This window comes from Mugil cephalus, chromosome 22, assembly GCF_022458985.1.
Source record: "Mugil cephalus isolate CIBA_MC_2020 chromosome 22, CIBA_Mcephalus_1.1, whole genome shotgun sequence".
Classification (NCBI taxonomy): Eukaryota; Metazoa; Chordata; class Actinopteri; order Mugiliformes; family Mugilidae; genus Mugil; species Mugil cephalus.
The window spans coordinates 16,055,124-16,077,431 of NC_061791.1; the positions used below are offsets into that span (position 1 = coordinate 16,055,124).

The window sequence follows — 22,308 nt, forward strand, 5'->3', positions numbered from 1 at the left end:
ATTGCTGCTATTTTGTCCAACAAATATTCTGTGTATTGGGAAATTTGTTTGTTTGCTCCATTGCCAAGAGCTAAATAGAAAGATTGATATCGTATGAATGTTTGTGGTAGTTCCAAATTTGGAACTTTCCCGCTTAGCTCAGTATAGCAAAAAGACAGATAAAAGAGCAGACACTACGCTCATGTAACCTCCAGGTCTAGGTTGTTTGCAAAGCTTATCATCTCCCAGATGTAACTGGCTGTCACTGGTTTCCAGTCTGTAGTCTCATGCAGCACCATGCAGTTAAAAGGAAAAACAGGTACTTTGGAGCACAACACTGGGATGTCTACATACCTTGTGGAGATACCACCTAGCTGGGAGGGACGTTGACTCTGAACATGTATTTCGTACATCAGGACTCTGAAGCTCATCTGCAGTAGTAGCCAAAATGTAATTAATGATGGATGAAGCTGCTAGTCTGTTGTTTTATGTATGTTTTATGTTAACAATAGCTCAATATGTGTTTGTGAAAGACCTTGCTCATATTGTGCCACTGTAATGGAAGCATTTCCCAACTCTGGCACTTCCTTCCTGCATTATAGCATTTTTCGCCCATTGTTTTTGCACCCTGTAGCTTTAATGTTCTCTTGACGTTTTCACTAATTTTGTTTTTGGTTTTGGCAGGTAGCCTACGTTCTGATAAAGTGATTGTGTGCTACCTGCCTAGCGTGACAAAAACAACAAAACAAATGATGATGAGCTCTGTCAGAAGAAACACATATCACAATGAATGCGGATGTACCTGCAAATGTTTAGCACATTTACTCAACTACAGTATGTCAACCATTCCATGGTTTATTCTCCAATGAGGTGGATGTTAATTGCATACCAATGACTGAGGGTGTTTTCAGACCTACACTGTTTTGTTCCAAAGCCAGTTGCGTCCTCCCCACCATCATGTCGGTTTGTTTGAGCTGTTGTGAACACAGCGATAGCACTTCTTGCAGAGGGCGCTATCTTGACCTGACTCGCAGTGAGAACACGTTACCCACAGACTTATGTGACTAGCCTACTTTGCATAATATACAGATCAGGCCTAACATTATGACCACTGACAGGAGGAGCTGATAACACTGATCTTGTGACAATATAATGCTCTGCTGGGAAAGTTTTGAACCTGGCCTCCAAAATTCACTTGATCCCAATCTGATCAAATATCTGTGGGATGATCCACAGAGGACCCTCCCCTCAACCCATAGGACCAAAGGCCCCCACTATCAACATTCTGCTTCCAGACACCACAAGACACCCTAAGAAGACCCATGTCCATTGTCTGATGAGTCACAACTGTTTTGAAGACACAGGGGAGACATACAGAATATTAGGAAGGTGGTCATAATGTTATGCCTGATCAGTGTATACACATTAGTTTTGTGGCCAGAGCTACCTGTTACATAAGGCAAGCTCTATCAAATAAGAGGTTTTTAGTCAATACTATCCACGTCTGGCTAATGTGACCTCAGTTCTCAACAGATCTGTGCAGCTGACTTTTTTTTTCCTCTTTGCCCACACAGATAGTAGACTATTAACAGTGGCTCTATTCCTGGAATTCCTCCCACTGTATAGAACGGTACAGTTAATCCTCATAAAAAGAAGATGGGTGGGCGGGGTGCAGGCAGGTCGCACGGGGAGAGAACGGGGGCTGGAAAAGGGGGGGTGCGTGTAAGGTTTGGTTACAGAAGCCAAAGGGGCAGAAGAGGGAGAAAGGGAGGAATTAGGTGAAGACACAAGGTCTGATGAAGAACTAAGGAGTCGGGAAAGAGGGGGAAAAGGTGACACGAATAAAGGTGGGTGTGTTATGACTCTTAACCAAAGAACAAAAAGATTGGTTATGATTGTTTGCACAAGAGTGTGATGAGCCTGGAGCTTATTTAATCACGCAAATGTGTTGTTTGATTGGTTACATTCACCGGTTATTTACACTGCAGGAACATCCACTAAGTGGTTTGCGTTCAATTTGCCAGACTTGCACCCTTGCATCCCGTGATAAGGTTTGCTTTATCACATCCCTTACCAGGGATCTGGCAGCCAAGCTTAAACGAATAGCAGGCGGTATGCAAATATTTAAATACTATAAAAAACAACAAAAAAAAAACAAAACGGTGCAATGGAAAAATACTTGATACGTCTACACAAACAGCAGACAGGGACCGAGGGGAGCAGTGCAGCGAGGTGGGGAGAGGATACAGCAGGTTGTCGTGCAGATGTCAAAGCTGAGGGGTGTTGTGTAACCAGATTTGAAGCAGAGCAGCTTGGTGCAATGTGACCTGCATCCTAATGTGGTGATGCTACACACACACACATTATTAACACACTCACATGTACAGTCTATATTGTGAAAGATTTTTCACTGATATACCCACTAGATTCTTTTTTTAAAAAAAGGGTTGCCTAGGTTCTTATTTTGACTGGTGGGACATTACGAGCAGGTGCTACATGTCAGCAGTAGGTGCTAGCCACACAGGAACAGGAGGATCCATTTTATTTCCAGAAGCCAAATATCATTTAATCGTCATGCCAGAAATATAGCTTTGCTCATTACATTCCCAGACGCCTGTTTTGGATAGAGACATGTTACATAAGCCTTATTTTTTTCCCTCCACGTTGTCGTATGATAGAAAGCTAATAATCTGTGCTTTGTTGTGATGGTTGTGTTCCATTTAAAACTGAAACGGCAGCCTTTTTAAAATGGTGGTGTAACAAAGCGCACAGAGACAAATGTTTAATTTCACATTTTTATTGTTCATCGTAATGAAACAGCATCACTGATAAAAAAAAAAAAAAACATCCCCTTTGTTTGGGTTAAATTACATATCTGAATGTTCAGCGTGAGATGCTGAACAACAGAAACATTGAGCTAGTGCTTCTCCACAGCAAACGGTCCGTAGAAAAATAAGGCAGGTGGCTCTGTACACTTTCTTTCTAAACACTGCCAGCATAGGCTGGGGACTTGTCTACAGTACAAATCCACACGAAGGTTTCTCACCTAGGCCAGCGCCACATACAACAGCATTGTACAGCTGGGCTCAAACATGCAAAAGTGGTGAAGAGATAAGAAGCTATCCAAAAGTGATAAGAAATAAAAATTCATCCAGACCAGAATACCTGAGATGCTAAAAGGGGTTGAGGTGTAGTGTAGGGTGCATTCAGATAAAAAATAAAAAAAACCTGCCGCCTCTTTCTTTGTAAAATGAGCCTTGTTAATACATGAAACCCAAGCTGAGGAAGAGGTGAGGCTCTTACGTGGATAGCCTACAGCAGGAGAATGGTAAATTTGTTGAATTGAATTGAGAGAAGGACAGGTTTTGAAACTGAGAACAATCCATTCTTTTAACATTCAAGGTGAGTACTGAACGGGCCGCGTGGACCCTTAGGTCATGAAGCTTTCTGACTTTATCAGGCCGTGGGAAGCTTCAGTTCAAGTAATGTCAACGAAATAAAACAATCTTACCAAAACTGGGCTTTAGGTAGGTAGGCATACATTGTTCTGGTATAGCTTCAGATCTAGCTAACACGGAAGGTTTGTTATCCTGTGGTAAAGGTATGCTGTTACACGTTAGCATATGTTAGCATAGTCAAGAGTCCTATACATATGATTGAGATGATCTATCCGGTTAAGAACCTTCTCGCAGTGTGGTGATAAAATACTTTTCACAACACTGTACTTCTGTCTTAGATTTTCAACCCAGTCTTAGTCAGTAGGAGCAAGGATGTTTCAGAAACTCGTTGCCTTATTTCCTGAGACTTCCGGGAAAATCGTGTTAAGAAGTTGGCTATTGATTTAATACACCTTATAACGTTAAAAAAATGAAAACTGATATATAGGGAACAAAATTTCTACAAATATACAAGCATCAAATAACTACTGTCATACAGCAAGAGAAAAAAAAAAGACCTAAAACACGTTATATATATTTATATATACCTAAACAACCACTGGATTGCAGAAGACAGGTAGAATCCTCTAACAACCCACTCACAGGCAATGAGTGTCAGTGTACCATAAAATAAAGATTATTTACAGAGCATTTACATTTTGTCCAAAAAGACCATGTTTGTAGTCCAAAAACATGCACATAATACACTATTTCATTTGAAATATCTATTTGTTTCATGTACATAGATCCACAAAGGATCTATAAGTGTTGTCCACTTTGGCTGGATGTGTTCGTAACACGAAACGGCATGGGAGAAAAGGTGAAACGAGACAAATCTGAGGTTTTGACGTCATCATCGACTATTCGAATAAAGGCACCTGCACCGGAAGCCAGTCGAAACAATTGAAACAATTCCAAAAGGCAAAATTAAAAAGTAAAATTTGTGATTCTGATTCGGGTAAATGCGTGATCTAAAGCGAGTGCTCTTATTGTTGTCACAAAACTGAGGAAGTGCCCAAAGTCTTAAATTTGGAACATTAAAAATAGTTTAAAAATATAAAATAATTTTTTAAAAATATATTCAATTTGATCATCAAATCCTGAAACATACTTGGGCTGAATAAAATGGGCCACATGCTCTGCACAGTAATCCTGGCATTATTAATTTTGTTAGAACAAGTGTCATAATGCTTGTGTGATATTTGCCACTCCACATCTTCTAAATCAGCACTTTATTATGGAAGTTTTACATTATTTGGGGCTGATATTAAGTTTATGGCCTAGATTCACATGAGAATTTTGATACCTCTCCATTGGTGCTACAAATGAAGCTAGCGCCTGGATAAGGCTAGCTAGGATCATAAAACAACAATGATCGCAGTGAGCCAGGCTTGGCCCAAAAGTAAAATCCAGAAGGGAACACTCTTTAACAAAAACATCTTGCTGGTATAGACTGAGCATGTTTTTAAGGTGAGTTAGCTTGCTGCTCCATTAGCAACATATTTACAATACAGCCACAAGAGGTAGCAGTCGGTCCTCACCTTAAATACTCATTTCCCCAAATATCAAGCTATTCTCTTTTAACACATAATCAGGTTATTTCAATAACACTTGGAAGAGAGTGAGCGTTCCTATTTGGCAGCGATGAAGAACGATTGGCACAGCTTGAACATACATACATGTTTTAAATAAACTATTTTATGAATTGTCCAAACTGCTTTTATACATATTTTTGCCAATTATTTATAACACAAACTATGATTCCATATATCTATGTGTGAAGTCGTATATTAAGTGCCTGATAAATTATCCCAGCAGGTGTACACAACTTCATACAACCTGAATGGTCAAGAGCCCTAAGAGTGACATATTACGTACATATCTGATTTTTTTTTCTTTCATTAGATGCACTGAATTATGTACATTAATACCTTACAGTTTCAGATCATTCCCGTAACAGTAATACTAAAAGCATCTCCTGGCTTCGTGCGCACAACTGGGATGAGAACATCCGGCGAAAGAGCGTTGAGATCGTGGGGCTGGGAGGTTCTGGCACGAACCTGCTAAATATAATAAACCAAATGTGTATGTGCGCGCAGACTTTGGTTGAAGCCACTGATTGTTAACGTGTAGCTGTGCAGCAAATGAAACCACAATTTGGGTAAATTTCATGGGTCGCGGCTTGAAAATGCTGGAGAAGATGAGTGCGTATATGAATGTATGTGTGGGTGGGAAACTAAATGCTAAAAATATTGATAACGACGCGCTCCACCTTTGAACGTCTCCTTTAAGTGCACAGAGGACTGAGCCCTGTAAATCACAGTTCACTTCTGATGATGGCGATGATGATGATGATGACTTCAGGTTGTCTTGGTTGACATGTTAAACCAAAGACTATTGCCAACTTTCTGGGTTTTGATTCTCACATCCCAAAAAAAAAAAAAAAAAGCAAAAAGAAAAGGAACATTGTGTCCACACAACTGAGGATTTACGATGGTCACGTTTTGATGAAGTAAAGGCAAACCAGAGGCAATGCGGTGTAGTGGGGGTGAATGGGTGGGGGGGCTGCGCTCTTCAGGCAGAAGAGGGGTTTAGTGGCCGCTGCCAGAACCGGGGGGGTTGTGGACCCAGTCGAGGACGATGAGCGACAAGCTGCCAGTCATGAAAATGACTCCCACGACCAGGAATATGCTCGCCTGCAGAGAGCGACACACAGAACAAGAAGAGATTGACCGTGAGGAGATGAGCCGCAGGGGTCACGTTCTCACAATGTTATCCACTCCTCGGGGTACAGGCGGAGAAAGCCGATACAGTGAGAAAGCGGTCTGACGGTGTGTTATTGTACGTTTCTGCACACTTACCCCAATCTTCTGCGGGGAGCGAAGCGGTACTGATTTTACCAGGCGGAGGTAAAAGGCGGCGGGCAGGATGAAGATGAGCATGGTGGCTGCAGAAGAGCCTGCAACAAAACCAAGAACACGTTGAGGAAAACAGACAGTAAACACCTGGGTCTGAATTTATCAGGAAGCAAATCAGAATCCCTATGAGGACGGGGTCACCTTCACACAACACTCCCAAAATGTACGAATTAAGGGAAAATTTCAATATAAAATTGAGGCTTTGACTAAAACAAAAAACTAAATATCTCATACTTCATTGACCGCCCTTTCCCCACATGTAAACGCCAAGCCTTGATGAAACAGGTTAGCAAACCTAAGAAGTTCTACTAAATATTTGGTGAGTGGTGAAGTCTTCCTCCCAGGAAGGCGGAAATTTGGACTCAAACACATCAACCTGGCTGGGACTGATCACTTACTGCAACCCTTGACAAATTATCCACTGTTTTTTCCTGGTGTATGGAAAAAGTGGGAGGCTTCTAAATTTCAAAGGAACAAGGGAATTCCTTATTTTATATGAGGGAGACTCCATATTTGCACTGTTTGGTCTGGAGTGTGCAGTAAGAACGTGAGCTTCTGAGATCCAGCGGTCACAAACTGCTCACGCGACTGTACAGCTGACACGTTAAGCTTCTGTACTTTCACCGTCTCTAGCTAAGAAAACCCACCTCTGAACCGAAAGCGCTAATCACCCTCGCCGTTGCGTTGACTCACATTTGTCCACGCTGCGGGTTGCACATTTAGCAGGCTTTTTCTCACAAGTTTAAATTGGAGAGCATATAAATCGGGAAATGTCATCCGCACACTCACCGATGAAGCCGAAGATGTCCCTGATGGTGGGGACGAAGATGACCAGCATGTTGTTGAAGGCCAGGATTGCGGCGGCGATCAGCATGTGGCGAGTCCAGCTGAACTCTCGACCGCTGAACAGCAGCGTGGTGATGGAGGAGCGGATCTGTTGAAACACAAGTATTGACACTTGAGCGTTGGGCTTGATTAGACAAATCAGTCCACTGAAGGTCCTGTGTGCAAGTGGGATTTAGTGGCATCTAGTGGTGGGGGTTCAGTATGGAATTAACTGAAATCTATGTAGCTATAGTAGCTCATTCTAATCTTTTATGGGTGATTATGTACCAAAAAAAAATGAATTCCTCTAAAATCCACACACTGGTCACTCAATAATATGAATATTTATCAAGTTCAGACGGTGACCTGTGTTTTTACGTAAGTTGTGACGACAGTTTGGTTTGATAAAAATTAATTTATTCCAGCGTCTTCGCAGTGCAGTGGAGTGAATCATCTCAGTGATGCTCTTTTTTGCGTCTGTCTCTGTCAAAGAAACAAATCACTGACAACAGTCTGCAAGTCTGCCAGCCCGTGCCCAAAGCTGATTCCCACACTTGGCCACTGACTGAAGTGTGTCAAGAGCTACCAAGCCGTTGTGTGGGTATGCATGAATGTGTGTGTGTGTGTGAGACATAGAGAGCGAACAGAGAACAGAGAGAACTAGGAGATCCCAGCTAAGACGCTGCTGAGCCACAGGCAGCCCGTTCAAGCCTCCACTGGGTGAAAGGTTGCAGGGATATCAGGTGAAACCCGAGGCACCGTCGACTCACAGGCCATGGGGAGAAAGGTCATAAAGAGCACTGCTTACGACGGCCATTCAAAAAAGCTGGGGATTATCTCCCGCAGTGCAATGGAACCATGGGATTGCATCAGCCAGAGGGAGGGCCCGCCTGCAGGGGGGAGGAGGCGTGTCCTCTTCCCCGAAGTCACACTATTATCACTCTGTGTTTCTTTTCTGTTTTTTTTTTTCGGTTTGCGTCTTCCTTCTGCTTTGACTAACTAGTCCTTCAGCAAATGGGGGGGGTTCAAGTTCACGCTACACTTCAAACCTGTCAGAGTCTAACAGCAGTCAAGAGCAGTTCCAGAGAAAGGGACTTCTTTTTACCTGTTTACCTGGAAAGAATGCAGCATGTGCAAATCTTTCCCACTGCTGGCAGAACACCACATGCCTTCTTTGTACTCTTCCAAGTTTGACTTAAGCATAAGATTTATATTCAGTTAGCATGGCACAGTGGGAAAAAAATCAAATTAACTGGATTTTCTGCACTGTCAGATTGAACCAAGTGACCTCCATCATGACAGTCAGGAGGCACCGGGATGACGGCGATCTGTTGCCAAAGAAGCGTCGCCCCATCAGCCAAGACTCCTTTCTCGAGGGAGATAATGACGATAATTCAAGTGCATCTCTCGTTAAGTTTTAAAACCGTGCCCTCGCCCGTTGCTTCAACTCCATCCCACCGGCTCTTGCATAATTAGGCCGGCTCGGAAAGCTAGAGCCTGGGTGCAGCATTTCTCTCCAAGGCTCCAAACTATTAAGCACCCGGCTGTTACCTGGTGCAAAGCCTTTGCAGTTCACGGTGTGATATTTGCATACCTTTCGCCGCTTATACTTTCTTGCCTGGGCACACACGTACACAAAGAAGGAACAGCCCAGACACATCTGGCCCCAACCAGTTGCAAGCCAGTTTGCAAAATAGGTAAAAACAATCCACATGTCTTTGTTGTGTGCACATGTAAAAGCACAATAAAAAACTACTACTATTAGTACTAGCGACAGTTGTATAATCGCTTCTCCTTCCTGCTTTGCTACCGACACAAAAATCTGCGCAGAAGACAAGTATGAACTGAAACCACACGCAGCCGGAAAAGCCCGTTTGAGTAAAAATATCAACAGGAAATCCATATAAAAGTGTTTTTGACGAGGTAAGTGCTGAAGCATAACCGAAACTAGACAACCAACTCGAGAAAAGGGTTGATTCAACAACAAAAACAAAGCCCATGCCTATGCCCAAAGACATAGAGCCACGGATGTAGGTATGAGCTCTCTAGTGGTGACACTGGCCCCCTGCAGAAAATATACTACAATGACAGCCACAACAACCACACCATGTGCTGCTTTTCTGCAGCTTCACATACAGAACTTCCTTCTGTGCTTCAGCAATAGATAACTTTTGTATTTATAGGTTGTGAAGTGCCTGTGTCATGCCACAGTGACATTCAGAGTTTATGCCACTGTAGCAGTAACACCGCTTTGTCTGTTTAGCCCTAATTCAACAGAAGACCCCTCTAATGATTTGTTTGAACTCCAGCCTTGTGCAAAAGAGTTCATCCTCATCAAAATCAATGACCTATTTATATCTGCACACATAATGGATTACTAAAAAAGTGATTTATGACCCACAAGGTGTTAATGTGGGCCCAAAATGTCAACAGGGGAATATTTAAAGGACTTAAGGTAAACTTAATAATACGTAAGCTAATTGTTACTAGCTAATAGCTAAGCAGCTATACTTTTGGTTTGAGACAGAAAAGTTACTATGTGTTAATGGTCAATGTCCTTAACTCAACCAGACAGACAGAAACTATTCAGCAGGATTAGCTAACGACACGCCATTTGTAAAAAGGCATGCAGATTAGTAAAGCGGATGAGTCTCAAGACACCAGGTCAAGCTTACTAACACACAAGACAATTGTTACTGGCTAATAGCTAAGAGCTAGGCTTTTGGTTTGAAACGGTATAGTTACTGTGTACTAATGCTGAGTGTAAGGAAATTAAAAAAACGTTTCATACAGTTTCAGTATAAGAGAAATCAAATGTGACGTGAGAATGTCCTTCAACTAGATGGAAAGTACAAATGTTCAATATTTGTAAGCAGATATGCAGTATATTAGATGTAGAAGTAAGTCTCCTTGAAAGGAAGACATTAATACAAACTTGTAAGCTAATTGTTACTAGCTTATAGCTGACTAAGTAGATGTTTGGTTTGAATTGCTGGTATCAAGCTAGCTTCACCTAGAGACTGATATTCCCCCTTGCTTTTATCTATAAATCAACTTCAATCATTTTTTTTTGTCATTTAGTTTTTAGTTTGCGAATTAAATGAGTCAGTAACTAACTCCTGTCATGATGGAGAATAAAAACCTAGTAAGAGGTGTTTGCTAACAACTAGCATATTTATGCTTACAAGGTTAAGTTTATGCATAAACTAAAAACGCCATCAATGTATAATAAATATATACAGTGATACAGTGTGTCTGTGACAAGAGGATTCACCTGGTACCATAACGCTTTGCAGACATGTACTCAAACCAGCATTACACAAAGAAAGTTTTTATGTTTATGTTAAAGGATAAAGGTGATGTCGGAGGTGTTAAGCAGCTCATTTGTAGCCCTCCCCTGTTGTTTCAATCTCCAGCCAGAGCCTGAGAACTGGGGCATGTTCGGCTCCACATGAAGACCTTTCATTATACACTAGATCCGGGCAAAGCCCTGTGTGATGTGGCCTCTGTTACCATGTCCTTCACGTGACTGCACACCCACATGGACACACACCGTCACGCCTAAACATTTGTTTCAAAATGCACACTCCCACAGGCACACACTTTCCCCACGGGAGCTCGGGACAGTCAAAGACAAAGCTAATGTTAATCTCTAGCTGAAGGTCGCCGGCATTTTCCTGCTAAATGAAGGTCAGGTGGATTCAAGATGAGATTCTCAAATGCCAAATGGAAACTTGGCAGAGCGACGGTGCGACAAAGTAGTTCTTTTGATCTGACGCCTTACATGCATCCAACTTCATCAATCTTTTGACTATGCTACGCCAACACTGTCCAAGTTACTGCAGGAATAGTTAAAGTGAGCTAATTAAACGTTCCCAGCTCTGCACAGATGCTCATTTTCTAATTTGACTACTGGCAACATTCACCAGAAAGTACCTATGTAAAGCAGGCTATGACTAGGCCTCTTCATGTCAGTACATGCAGGTATATACAAACCAAACCAGTTTAAAACATTGCTTCCCACCATTTTGTTTGTACAGACTTTTACTTTGCTCACGTTTGACTATAATAAAAAAGTCAAAGGTCTTGATGCAGAACGTCTCCACATTTTGCCTCATCTTTGACCAAACTCTATTAAGCACATGCATCTGTCTTCACCTAATCATGTAGGAGGTAGAAACAGGCCATCTATGCTTTTTCCTTCATTGGAACTGTCAGTTTAAAAGCATAATGTTCATTAGGAATATTTACATGACACAAAGCTTTCCACAACCTTTTGCTCGGTCCCGTTCTCCATGTAGAAGGACCATTTGTATTTAAATAAAATATATAATAGCATTACTTTAGCAATTGTTCTCAATCACACCTGGCGTTAGTAGAACTTAATTCCGTTTAAACAATTGTATGAATTTGTATCTAATGAAAGAATTACCAATGTGTAGTTTTCTGAAGATAAGAACAAGGACAAAAGACTAACTTAGCTGTCCAATACGATGTGAAAGTTGCGTCTAAGCAATTGTTGTGTGCCCCCGAAAACTAAATATACTTTGGCATATTTTGCAATGACAACCACAGACCACCGTAGGTTTAAGGTTCCTTCCTGAAGCGCCCCTTCTATCTGACCAACCAGATTTTGCTAGCAAAATCGTTTTAGGAACTACATCTTGTACGTGAAGCAATTTTTCTCATCTTGTATGGGAGGGTAAACTCTGTTGTTGCACTCTGTTGTTGCCTATTTGACGCAAAAGCGCTGTTGAACGCAATTGCAACTGTATAAACCTGACAATTGGCACCATGGTAACCCAAAATCCTAATTCTTCCTGGTAGGATTCTTCCAAAGTCTAAGCCTGATAAGCCTGCCGCATGACTCCTTCATGTTGTGTTTGAAGCAGCTCCAGATGAAGATCTCTCAACATTATCTATCATTACCACAACACATTTGGAGATCTTTTTGTCCCTGGCACAGGTTTGTGTTTCTGCCTACATCCTCTGCCTGCTCAGCCCAAGTCTCACTGGCTCGCTGCCTGCTATCTCCCCAGTGGTGTAACAGTCAGGGTGAGGGTTTTTCCACTGTCCACTCTGAGCCAGTAAACTTCCACTGCAGATATGGGGGGATCCTCTCTCACCCCCCCACCCTCGTGTCTGCTGAAGGGGGAGGGGCTTAGTGTTAACCAGAGAGATACACACAAAGAACAGGAGCGTCCGCTGTGTGGGTACCAAATGTTACTAGAATGTTACTAAAATGTTATGTCGTCTGATTGTGTGTGAATGTGAGAGCATCTGTGTTTGCAAAAGCGTATTTCCTCCAATAATGCGTTGAGAATATGAGTGCTGTGTCATGGTGCGTGTTTCCACAATAGATGTGCTATGTCATTGTCTGGGAGGGCTTTCCTGAATAGCAACAAAGGTGCTGCCCCCTGGTGTCAGGATGCTCTAACTACAGCCACTTCAGAAATAATTCAGAAATACGCAGCTACTTGTCTATACTGTAAACCAAGATTGTGAGCGAGTTTTCATGTGCCTGAAACCTAAAACGTGGCAACACATTTTTTTTTTTCTGGCCAGCAGTCATTTGTGCTCTCCTGGAGACAGATAAAGGCTGAGCTAAAATTAGCCCATGACCATATAAGGAGTGGGAAGTAAGGAGAGAGTGTGTGTGCATGTGTGAAGGAATGTGGCAAAGATGATGAGTTTTGGGGACTGGACATCACACGCAGGCTGAACTTTGACCCATATTCTAGAACTTAAAGGAAACAGGCAGGCCCCACTGTTGAATTTCTAAAGTGTCTGTATTCATGTGTGCTGGAATAATTAGGAGGTGTGGGCTTTTACGACCACAGCCCGTGTACTTGGGATTTGGTATGACGACACTAGGAGAACAGTGTGTTCTTTTTTTTCAACTAAACTGCCAAGGAAAAAAAAAGAAACGCTGAGTCCAGAAAATGACATAAAAAGACTGACTCTGCAGCTAATACAAAACACAGTCTGTAAGCAGAATGACAGAGTGGCAACTCTGTTCCAAATTTACAAGGGTGGCGTATGTTTTCTGGCGCCTGAAGAACGTTCACTGCACAGTCTCAAGGCAGGTATAATCTGATTCACGCCAGAGAACACTTTCTTCTTCGCGAGCCTTACGTTTCACCTGCTGCCACTGCTTGTCCTCGGACGAGGCAGCCAAAAAAAAAAGACAAAAATAGGCATTTTGAGACACAGCAGAGACACAGCGTGTTTAGGCTTGTTGTACTCACGGGGAAAAGAACGATGGGGACGGTCAGAGTGACGGCAGTGAGGACGGCCAAACGCACCATCAACAGCAGGGTGTCAAACTTATACACTTTGGTGAAGGTGTGCAGCAGCTCTGCCTCCACATTGTCTGGGTTAGAGAGGAAGCACAGACAGATTTGTGAATATTACGACAGAAATTGGGAAAACATGACATTAGGCCATTTTGGTTCTTGAGTGCATTATCAATCTTACCATAAAATGTAAGGTAACCAAATAGTGCCGACAGCATGTACATGATGAGCATGGCCAAAATGGACAGGTTGGAGACGTTCTGCATCTTTTTCCGGCTGCGACTGTAAGCACGAAAACCCACACAGTTAGAGAAGTCAAAGGCTTAAATCCAAGTTAAAATCAAGTTTGGACATTCATAATAAATTTGGTCCGGACGGCAACTACAGGGCAACTTCAACGTGTGCTAAATTATTTCCCAAGTGTCAGTCTGAGTAAATATTAGTTTTATGCTCATTTTTCACAGCAAATTCACCAATCTGATGGTTTAAGTTCGCAAATCTCATCATTTTCAAAAGGCTTTCCTGTCCTTACGAACGTCTTGGTGGACGCAGATGAACTGGCAGACAGGTCACAGATCACAAGGCGTGCGCTCGTGGAGTTTTCACGCTGGACTGACTCTAAAAGTTACTTTCAGGAGTTGACGATGGCATCTTATCTAAGGGGAAGGAGCACACTTACTCTTTCAGTTCACTGTAGATAGGCAGCACCTCAGGGTGGCACACAAAGGCGAAGGCCAAGATTGGCACAGTGTATGCAGTCTGTGGAAAAACAAACATATTCACTTTCAATAGTGCTATTAATGGAAATAAACCTATGCTTAGCCTTGCAATCATGTGATACCAGTCTATATCTATATATATATATGTATATATATATATATATCTATATATATATATATATATATATATATATATTCTTCTTTTTAGCTGTTGAACAGTAACGGCTTGTTCTTTTTGACAGTGAATGGTGTTGTGGTTGCGAGAGGGAAAACAGCGAAGAACCTTTTTTTTCACAGAATTTAATAGTTCTGCAACCACACAGATGACATGAAATATGCTGCATTATGGTCAACCATCCCCCATAGGTTTTGCCTCACCGCTAGCGGTTTTAAATCTGTGCCAGTTGTAAACCCAAAGCCCAAACAAGCCAAAAAGGTATGACTCAGAACCGATCGCTGTTTTTCACTTTCTGTTTATTTTTTCTTCTCCTCCTCCCCGGTTGTGCCGCCGCAACCGCGAGCACCACGAACTGCCAACGAATGCCAGACTAAGAGATGTGTTACGGTGCCAGCAAAGGCTTTTACAATGACATTGCCTCATTTTTTTCTCTTTTTCTTTTTTTAAACCATGTGGAAAGTTAAGGTTTAATTAGCAATATCTGTTCCTACAAAAATGTTTCTTTGGATTAGGAAGACACGATGCTGACTTGGGTCCCACACAGGCACAGAACATTCTGTACGTTGCTGGCTGCCAGCTGAAGCTTTCAAATATTTTCAAGGTGGACTTTTTAACAGATTAGTGTATTTTACTGAGGACTTGTTCTTCTTTGAGGTGTGCTTCGACAGACTGGTAGTAATCTAGTCAAGTTTGAAAAGGTTCACCTTTGTGAATGAAGTTAACATTTTGTAGTGTAATAATGCTACGTGTCACATTCTGATCCTGATTTATGATGACATTAGGCTCAGACTCAAATCCCTAACTACACAAACACACTTTAAAAGCCCCACCTTTACCTAACATGTCCCAGCGAATACTTGGCATTCTCCTTCGGTTAGTTTTACAGATTTCACGATACGTTCCCACGTAGTTTTGCTCCAATCACTCCAACACTGGCAAGTTATGTGGTGCCAGTGTTAACGTTCCCTATTTTGTGTCTATTCTTTCTCTGTTCATCGAAACATTGAAACATCGAAAGATATTCTGGTTGCTGCAGTGAAGTCAGAGAGTTGTTGTTAAAGTGGTGCCAAAACGGTGCCAAAACAGAACACTTACCTAAAGTGGGCAATTTACAGGCCCACTGCAGTTTAAAGACCAATGAGACGTGAAATTAGATTATGTTTACGTGTTACTTTAAACAAGATAGAAAAAGTGACTAATCTGTCCTCATTTGAGAGCCAGTCAAACCATATTACCTGCTAATTGTGGCCTGCGATCTGCTACGCCGTACCTGAGAGTTGAAGACAAAGTATTTGGGCGTGCACATCTCCTCGGCGTCGGGGTGAGGCTCCATGTGGAAAGCCGTGGAGTGATGGGCGTCGTGGCCGCCGGGGACCGCCGGGGACACCATGTGCTCCAAACCGTTCTGTAGCGGCCCCGGCATGTCCGAGGCGTTCATACTGATACTGTGGTTGGACGAGTAGAAGAAAGGAAGAGGACAGGGCAGCTGGGTCTTCTTGTAAATCATCTTGAAAAGACGGACATGAAGTCAGTATGTTCTTCTTAGTTGTATACATCAAAATAAATATGAAGCATGACAGCAACAAAGAAAATTGGTTAAGTCCACAACCAATTCTGTACCTTTTGCTATTTATTTTCTTAGAAACTTCCCTGCTTCTTTCTCACTAAGAGATGCTAAAAAAAAACTAAATAGAAAGGCGCTAATGCTCGCCACAATTTGTGATCTGTAGCTGTTGTTAACTGGTTGTGTTGTGGCTGAATTGGGCGTGCCTGATTAAAACAAGGATATATATATCTTAATTTTTCTTTACAAACGTCCAGCTTCAATTACCATTGTTTACCATCATTCTCCCTTTTACCTACACTTCTGGTGCAAACGCTAACCTAGCCCCAAAACATCGAAACAAAAAATGCTAACGAAAAATGCTAACGGGGTGGCTTCCTCTGAAGCCTTAGAACTAAAGCAGCTTCTCAGATGATTGGCAAAACATCTTCAAAACAAGTTAATACAAAAATGTATATTAGCTTTAATATATACAATAATACATCCTAATTTTTGCACACATTTAAACTTACCACGCCTAGGAAGAACACCATGCAAGATAGTGAAAACCCGCTGGTGTAGCCCAGGTAACCTATAAAGGAGATACCATGAGGAATTAAAAGAAAAAAAACACTTTGCTTATCTTAATCTGCTTTTATTGTGTTCTTTCTTTTTAGCATTCAATTCCTTTTTGGTTTCTATTCTTGGATGTAGGTCACATCCCATTCGAGGTTGTGACCCATATCCAAGAATAGACCAGAGAAACTTATATCTGAGAAGAAATGTGTTGCAGTATGAATAACACTTAAATGGGTTTGAAAGAACCAGTGACAGAAAATAACGGAAATGTGGTTCCAAAATCATCTTGATGTGTCATTGCTTAAATCCTTCTCTGTCGTACTGCGTAGATGCTATTTGCTGCTTTATGTCAATTGTATTAATTATGCAATCTGGTCAGCTGCGTCGTTGGAGCTGAGCCAGCCGAGTTTGATCTTACTGCGTTCATAAATTACATGTGAATAGCAGAGCTGACTACCGTTGCAGTGTTGTGTTACTGTAACTCCTGGCTGCCAGAGCTGACTAAGGGCTCAAGTAGTGTTACATTACTTTTGGCTTGGCAGAGGTGATTAAGGACAGCTGCAAGAATATGGGAGCACTAGGAAATTTGGCTTCAGGTACCAGGAAGTGAATATCAGAAGCTCTTAGAAGTCACTCCGTGGCAGCGGCATTATCTGCAGTGATATATTTTACTAAAACCACTCGTGTCCTTACCTAGATTTTTGAGAAGAGACAAAGGTAGGATGATTCCGATCGACACAAACACCACCAGGTAGTTTCCGTTCATGTACCATTCACTGCAAACACAGCACAGGAAATTAAAATCACACTGATGGCATGAAAAATGCAAAGTATTTTTTAATTTTTTACCTTGAAAAGCAAACCCACTCACCCAGAATTTTCTTCTAAGCCCAGGAAGGCTCGAATAACTTCTGGCAACTCGTATTTGACGATAAAGAGGTAGCTGGACATGGCTGCAGGAGAAAAAAATAAATATATATACAGTATATTAATATATACAGTATATAAACCATTCAGTGAAACTCCTACATTTATTTATTATTTCTCATATATTTTGGCTTTTCTACCTCCGATGTTTTGCATGATTATCGATCCGAATGCAGCCATCTTCCCCGGCCAACCGAATGCTCTCTCTCCCAGCTTCTCGTAGATGAGGGATCCTGTCAGGGCAGACAAAGCAATGGAGAATTAGACACGTGAGCATTTCAGGAGTCCAGATAAATAGGATTTTGCTCCCTCTTTCTTAAACAAGCTCACCTACTAATTCTACCACTCCAGGCATTTCACTTCCCATGCCTGTCCCAGACGCCTTCAGAGAACTGTGTGTAGTCTTTACTTTTAATGATTCCTACCCTGTATTTCCTGTAACTTGAAACTACTGTTTGAAAATGGTCCCTTGTGCTTAAGATTGTATGATTCTTTGTATCTCTAGGGGCCTGATGAAGTGTGCAGCATTTCAAAATGTTTTTTTGTCCCTCCGTTTAGCTGCTTTCCTATTTTTTTAACCAAGGTGTTTAGCCACATTCATCTTGGAAAATGAACTGTCACTCATCATTTGGAAGCCCATAGAGTTTGCTGCACCTGCAGTGAAGTTAAATACCTACCTCCTTCTTTAGCCGTCATAAGGAGGAGATGTACAGAGTATAAGGAAAGAATGGCCACACCGACAAGGAGGACCCTGCACAGAAAGAGAAAACACATGTTAGGTGGAGTACATATGTAGTTAAAAAGAAATATATCCTCATAATACAGGAAACAGTAATGTAGCTTTGGCATTCAGCAGCTGCTCATTCGTGTGTGTCATTTAGTTCGGTGTGTGTTTTCAGTGGTGGTCTCAGAGGCACGCTGTGCCGTCAACATGACTTTAGCATGGTTCTAGAGTAACCGTTGTGGCGTCACGTCAATGTTTCGTCAATGGATCCATCTGCCACATTCTTAAAATGGCGTACCAGGCATTATTTTTCTTCCCGCAATCACTTTACCGCGGGAGAACGCCCTGTTGGCGGAGACGGTTCTGCTCTAGTTATTGCACTATCTCTCTTGTTTCACAAAGCATGGACATGGTTAAGAGAAGAAGGGGTTGCGTGGAGGGGTGTTTGGTGACAGAAGGGTGTTGGAAGTCATTCGTGAATGCGGATAATGCACGGGATAGACAGCTGGTTGAAAGATGGCAAGGGAGCAGGGGGGCACAGGTTGCTTGACTTCATACTACACTGTGAGGCTGAACTGCTCTAAATTCCACATGGTGACAATCATAATTCATACACATTTTTTTCAAAATGACAATTTGTCCAGTCCTGGTGCCGTTTTCTTTTGGCGAGCTTGAAGACTGTTGGTAATCACGAGCTTGAACAAACGGCATGTCAAATTAAAGAATTTGTGCCACTACAAGCTACCTGTCCTCTCATGCTACTTTCTCGCCTTTTCTACGCCACGCCCTAAGAAGCATTCAGGTGGCTTTCTTTGTGCTGTATACTTACGTAAAGAGAACAATGCCAGTGTTGGCCATGGCAAAGGACAGGCCCAGGATGCCGCTGCCCATGATGGCGTTGCTCAAGTTGAAGACGGACATGCCGAAGGAGGCGTGGCCGGGATGCTGCTCAGGGGCAAAAGAAAAGAAAATGAGATATCCTATTTGGGGACTGATGACAAAGTGCTGACATTTTTATTAATCCAATCAAAAAAGGAATACAAAGGGAAATTGGACATGAGTTGGCAGGTGTTTTTTAATAGTGCACTAATACCTAAAAGGTTTTATTTCTTGGTACTGTGGCTGCAAACTGAGTCAGTCCCAGCACAGATAATTTACTCTCATCCTTATTCAATGATATTTTCTAACTTTTCTTTGGTTGGTAACATTCGTACAAATTAATCATGCTGGCTGGAAAAAAACAACATCTTGGAGTGAATGATCTAAAACAAACTCAGACTGGCAGGCACGGGCTGTAACAATGATGAAGAGCTTCTTACGTATTCTTCATGGTATTCTTCATACTTCTTCTTCTTCATCATCCCATTTGACAGGAACTTCTGGCTTTCTCCATCGCCAATATCATCTAAAAACTGGCTGCTAGAAAAAAAGACAATAAAGAAAGACATTAGGCCATGTGCGCAATAACTTCTTACGTCACATGTGTGCAATGTGACGTCCTGTCATCAGTAATCGTCTTTGTCTACTCGAGTTCAAGTGGAATGGTTTTCAATCAGCTGTCTGTGCTGATTGCACAAAAGTCATCTGAGTGAGTCTTGGGTGTCAACACCACTTGTCTTTGTTTTTTTAAAGACGCTCCATTAATTAGGCCATGAATAGCTGCCCTGAAGTTAAACCAACTCTTCAACTGGAAGAAAGCTTTCTTCACAATTAGGGAGCTACTCTTGGAAATGTCCCGTTAAAAAAGAGATTCAGACAAAGTGCTTACATGCAATGTTGTAATGAGACATGCATTAGCAATCAGATTGATGCCCTAGACTTGATCAGAAATCTTCCACAGCAATCTAGGTGAACTGATCATCTTAACTTCAGAGGTCCAAATGAAGGAAATAAAAACCTAGTTCCTTGCCTGTTGATGGTGGCCTTTTCGGAGTCAATGGGCTCCGAGTCGCGGTAGTCCAGGCTGTCGGTGCTGTCGTCATCGGCCTCCGTGGAGACTTTCCTTAGTTCCATGCGATCCACAACTCCCGGCATGGCGGCGCTAACAGCAGAATGAGTGGCGGAGAAATAGGGTTTTCAGGAATTTCAAAATTCACAAGGATGCCAGACGGTTTTTCCACAACCTCAGTTAGCTCTCGTTACCTGTAAGACAAGATCCAAAAAAGTTTCAATTACTAAGATGGTTTTGAGAAGGTCTGATCAGACTTTGGCTGTAGCTTCTTTCACTGCTTTTGAAATGCTCACAGTCACCACTGAAACTGCAAATTACAGCTGATTACAGGCTAGTGACACATTTATTTTCTGGCATTTGGAGCGTTCTGGCCTTGATGAAGAACAATCTGGCATCAAATAAAAAGCCTCTTTCCTGCCAACCATTTCCAGGGAACGCTCTGATAAATTACCTTGGAACTGGTAATGCTGGTACATGGTGCAATATCTGAGCCCCTCACATACAGTAGCTCTACTAGCAGGGCTATTAGCTTTATTGCCATTTCATACCAGACCAACTGACATTGTTAATACCGAATGACGGAAATAATGAAATAATAAAATATACAGCAGAGGCCCGGCTATCTTTAGTAAGACGCAGTATTTAAAACAAGCCTTGGCACACAGAAAGACTGCTAACTGGAGATATGTCAACAAACCCTGAAACCAGGTCAAGAATACATCAAGTTCAGGATTCTGTTCAACCACCATCAACAGGCTACCTTGTTCACGTCTGAGCTGGTTTACTCAGCCTCGCCCCCCCCCGCCCCAAAAAAAAAAAGTCTGACACGCTGCACAGAGGGCCTCATTTCCATTTTCCATCCGCACCATTCATTATTAAGTTATGTAAGCAGGAGCTGAAAGACAGCGACCGACGCCTGCCTCATTATGAATGCAACTAACAGTCAAATGATTTACAGTCCTGTTTTCCCCACGGACAAAGAGTTCTTTGATTGGGTAAGAAAGGGTTCTAATAACAATTCACTAAAAAAAAAACCATGGCAAAAAGCACACAACCTCAACAATAGGGTTGTTACGTTAATGGACACCCAGCAAATGCAGATCCGACTTTCTTTTCGGTTTTAAAGTAGCAATAATATTTCTGTGCAAAGTTCAAGGGAGACACTTTCCTGTCTTTCTGAGAATTAACACCATATATAAGACAATCAATGCAAGTTTTATGTCTCTATACTAAATAGGGAGCTGGTAAGCGTGGAAGAGGATACACTCAAGCAGCTGTTGGGTATTTGAGTTTATACACTTGTTGCCTGTTTTTGGATAGTTCAGTTGTTTTGAAGCAAGGTCATATGAGGACACTTATCTGTAAGTGTACAGTAGATTGTGGTTGGCGTGATCCCAGGCTAGACAATACAGAGTACTGCCATCTGAATGTTTTCAATGTTTTCAACAAATAAATCCCTTGTCTTTTTTTGCAAAAAAGACCTGAGCACATTTCTCACATTGTTGAACTACACAGAAAATTCTCAGAAAGTGGATATCTTGCAACAATTTGTAGGGTAGCAAATGGAGATAATTCTTAATTCAGTTTGAATTGTGCCATGGACTACACATTCGACAATTTAAAAAATAATTTTGCAAGTCAGGAAAGCTGCAGTGTATTGCTTGATCTTCAGTGCTTTTGATTAGCTTGTAGAAAGAGAGAGAGTTAAGAGAGTATCAACATTTTGGTGCGAATTTGTAATTTCTTGAATTGTAAAAACACTAGATAAGTAAATACCAAACATACCATTTCCAAAATGAGCATGGTGAGATTCAGAGAACATGTTAGCTAAACATAATCGTCTGTCCAACATTGGCATTCATTTGGAATAATTTCTCTTGAACTTATGATTGTAGATGCATTATTCACTGACTTTTTAGCTTTGGCTCTGCTTTAGTTACCTGAGGGAAATACGTGGCTGCAAATTACTACACCATGTTCACCAGCTAATCGCTAACAGTGTTTGTCTGCCACATGGCGCTAACAAGGGAGCACAGAATCAGATTTTATGTTAAAAAGTGAGTGTAAACTGTGAATGCAGACTGGAGAACTGAAACATGAGTTATAGTTGTGCTATAGTTACATAACGCCGTCTCACGTGTAACTCTGCACACAAAATACGTCAACTGATTATTAGTTTGCTGATCTAAAAGTACAGTTGATAGCTATAAAGTAAAAGCAGTAAATGTGAAA

General features: G+C 41.7%; 1 protein-coding gene across 4 annotated transcripts in view; it reads right to left on the minus strand.

Annotated features, from left to right (window-relative positions):
* Positions 1-2,760: 2,760 nt before the first annotated feature.
* The window catches only part of LOC124999831 (sodium-coupled neutral amino acid transporter 4-like), a 30,845-nt gene continuing 11,297 nt past the window's right edge, over positions 2,761-22,308 (minus strand). For 3 of the 4 annotated variants that reach the window (XM_047574950.1, XM_047574953.1, XM_047574952.1), the window contains exons 2-16: positions 20,035-20,267; positions 19,445-19,544; positions 18,955-19,070; positions 18,079-18,152; positions 17,542-17,634; positions 17,346-17,427; positions 17,168-17,250; positions 16,429-16,487; positions 15,623-15,859; positions 14,135-14,214; positions 13,637-13,737; positions 13,408-13,532; positions 7,124-7,268; positions 6,278-6,375; positions 2,761-6,112 (exon numbers count right to left, since the gene is read on the minus strand). In XM_047574950.1, coding sequence (XP_047430906.1) covers positions 6,008-6,112; positions 6,278-6,375; positions 7,124-7,268; positions 13,408-13,532; positions 13,637-13,737; positions 14,135-14,214; positions 15,623-15,859; positions 16,429-16,487; positions 17,168-17,250; positions 17,346-17,427; positions 17,542-17,634; positions 18,079-18,152; positions 18,955-19,070; positions 19,445-19,544; positions 20,035-20,159 — 1,623 coding nt within the window. In that variant the 5' untranslated portion in view covers positions 20,160-20,267 and the 3' untranslated portion in view covers positions 2,761-6,007. The remainder of the gene's footprint in view (positions 6,113-6,277; positions 6,376-7,123; positions 7,269-13,407; positions 13,533-13,636; positions 13,738-14,134; positions 14,215-15,622; positions 15,860-16,428; positions 16,488-17,167; positions 17,251-17,345; positions 17,428-17,541; positions 17,635-18,078; positions 18,153-18,954; positions 19,071-19,444; positions 19,545-20,034; positions 20,268-22,308) is intronic. The other variant, XM_047574954.1, reaches the window with a different exon arrangement.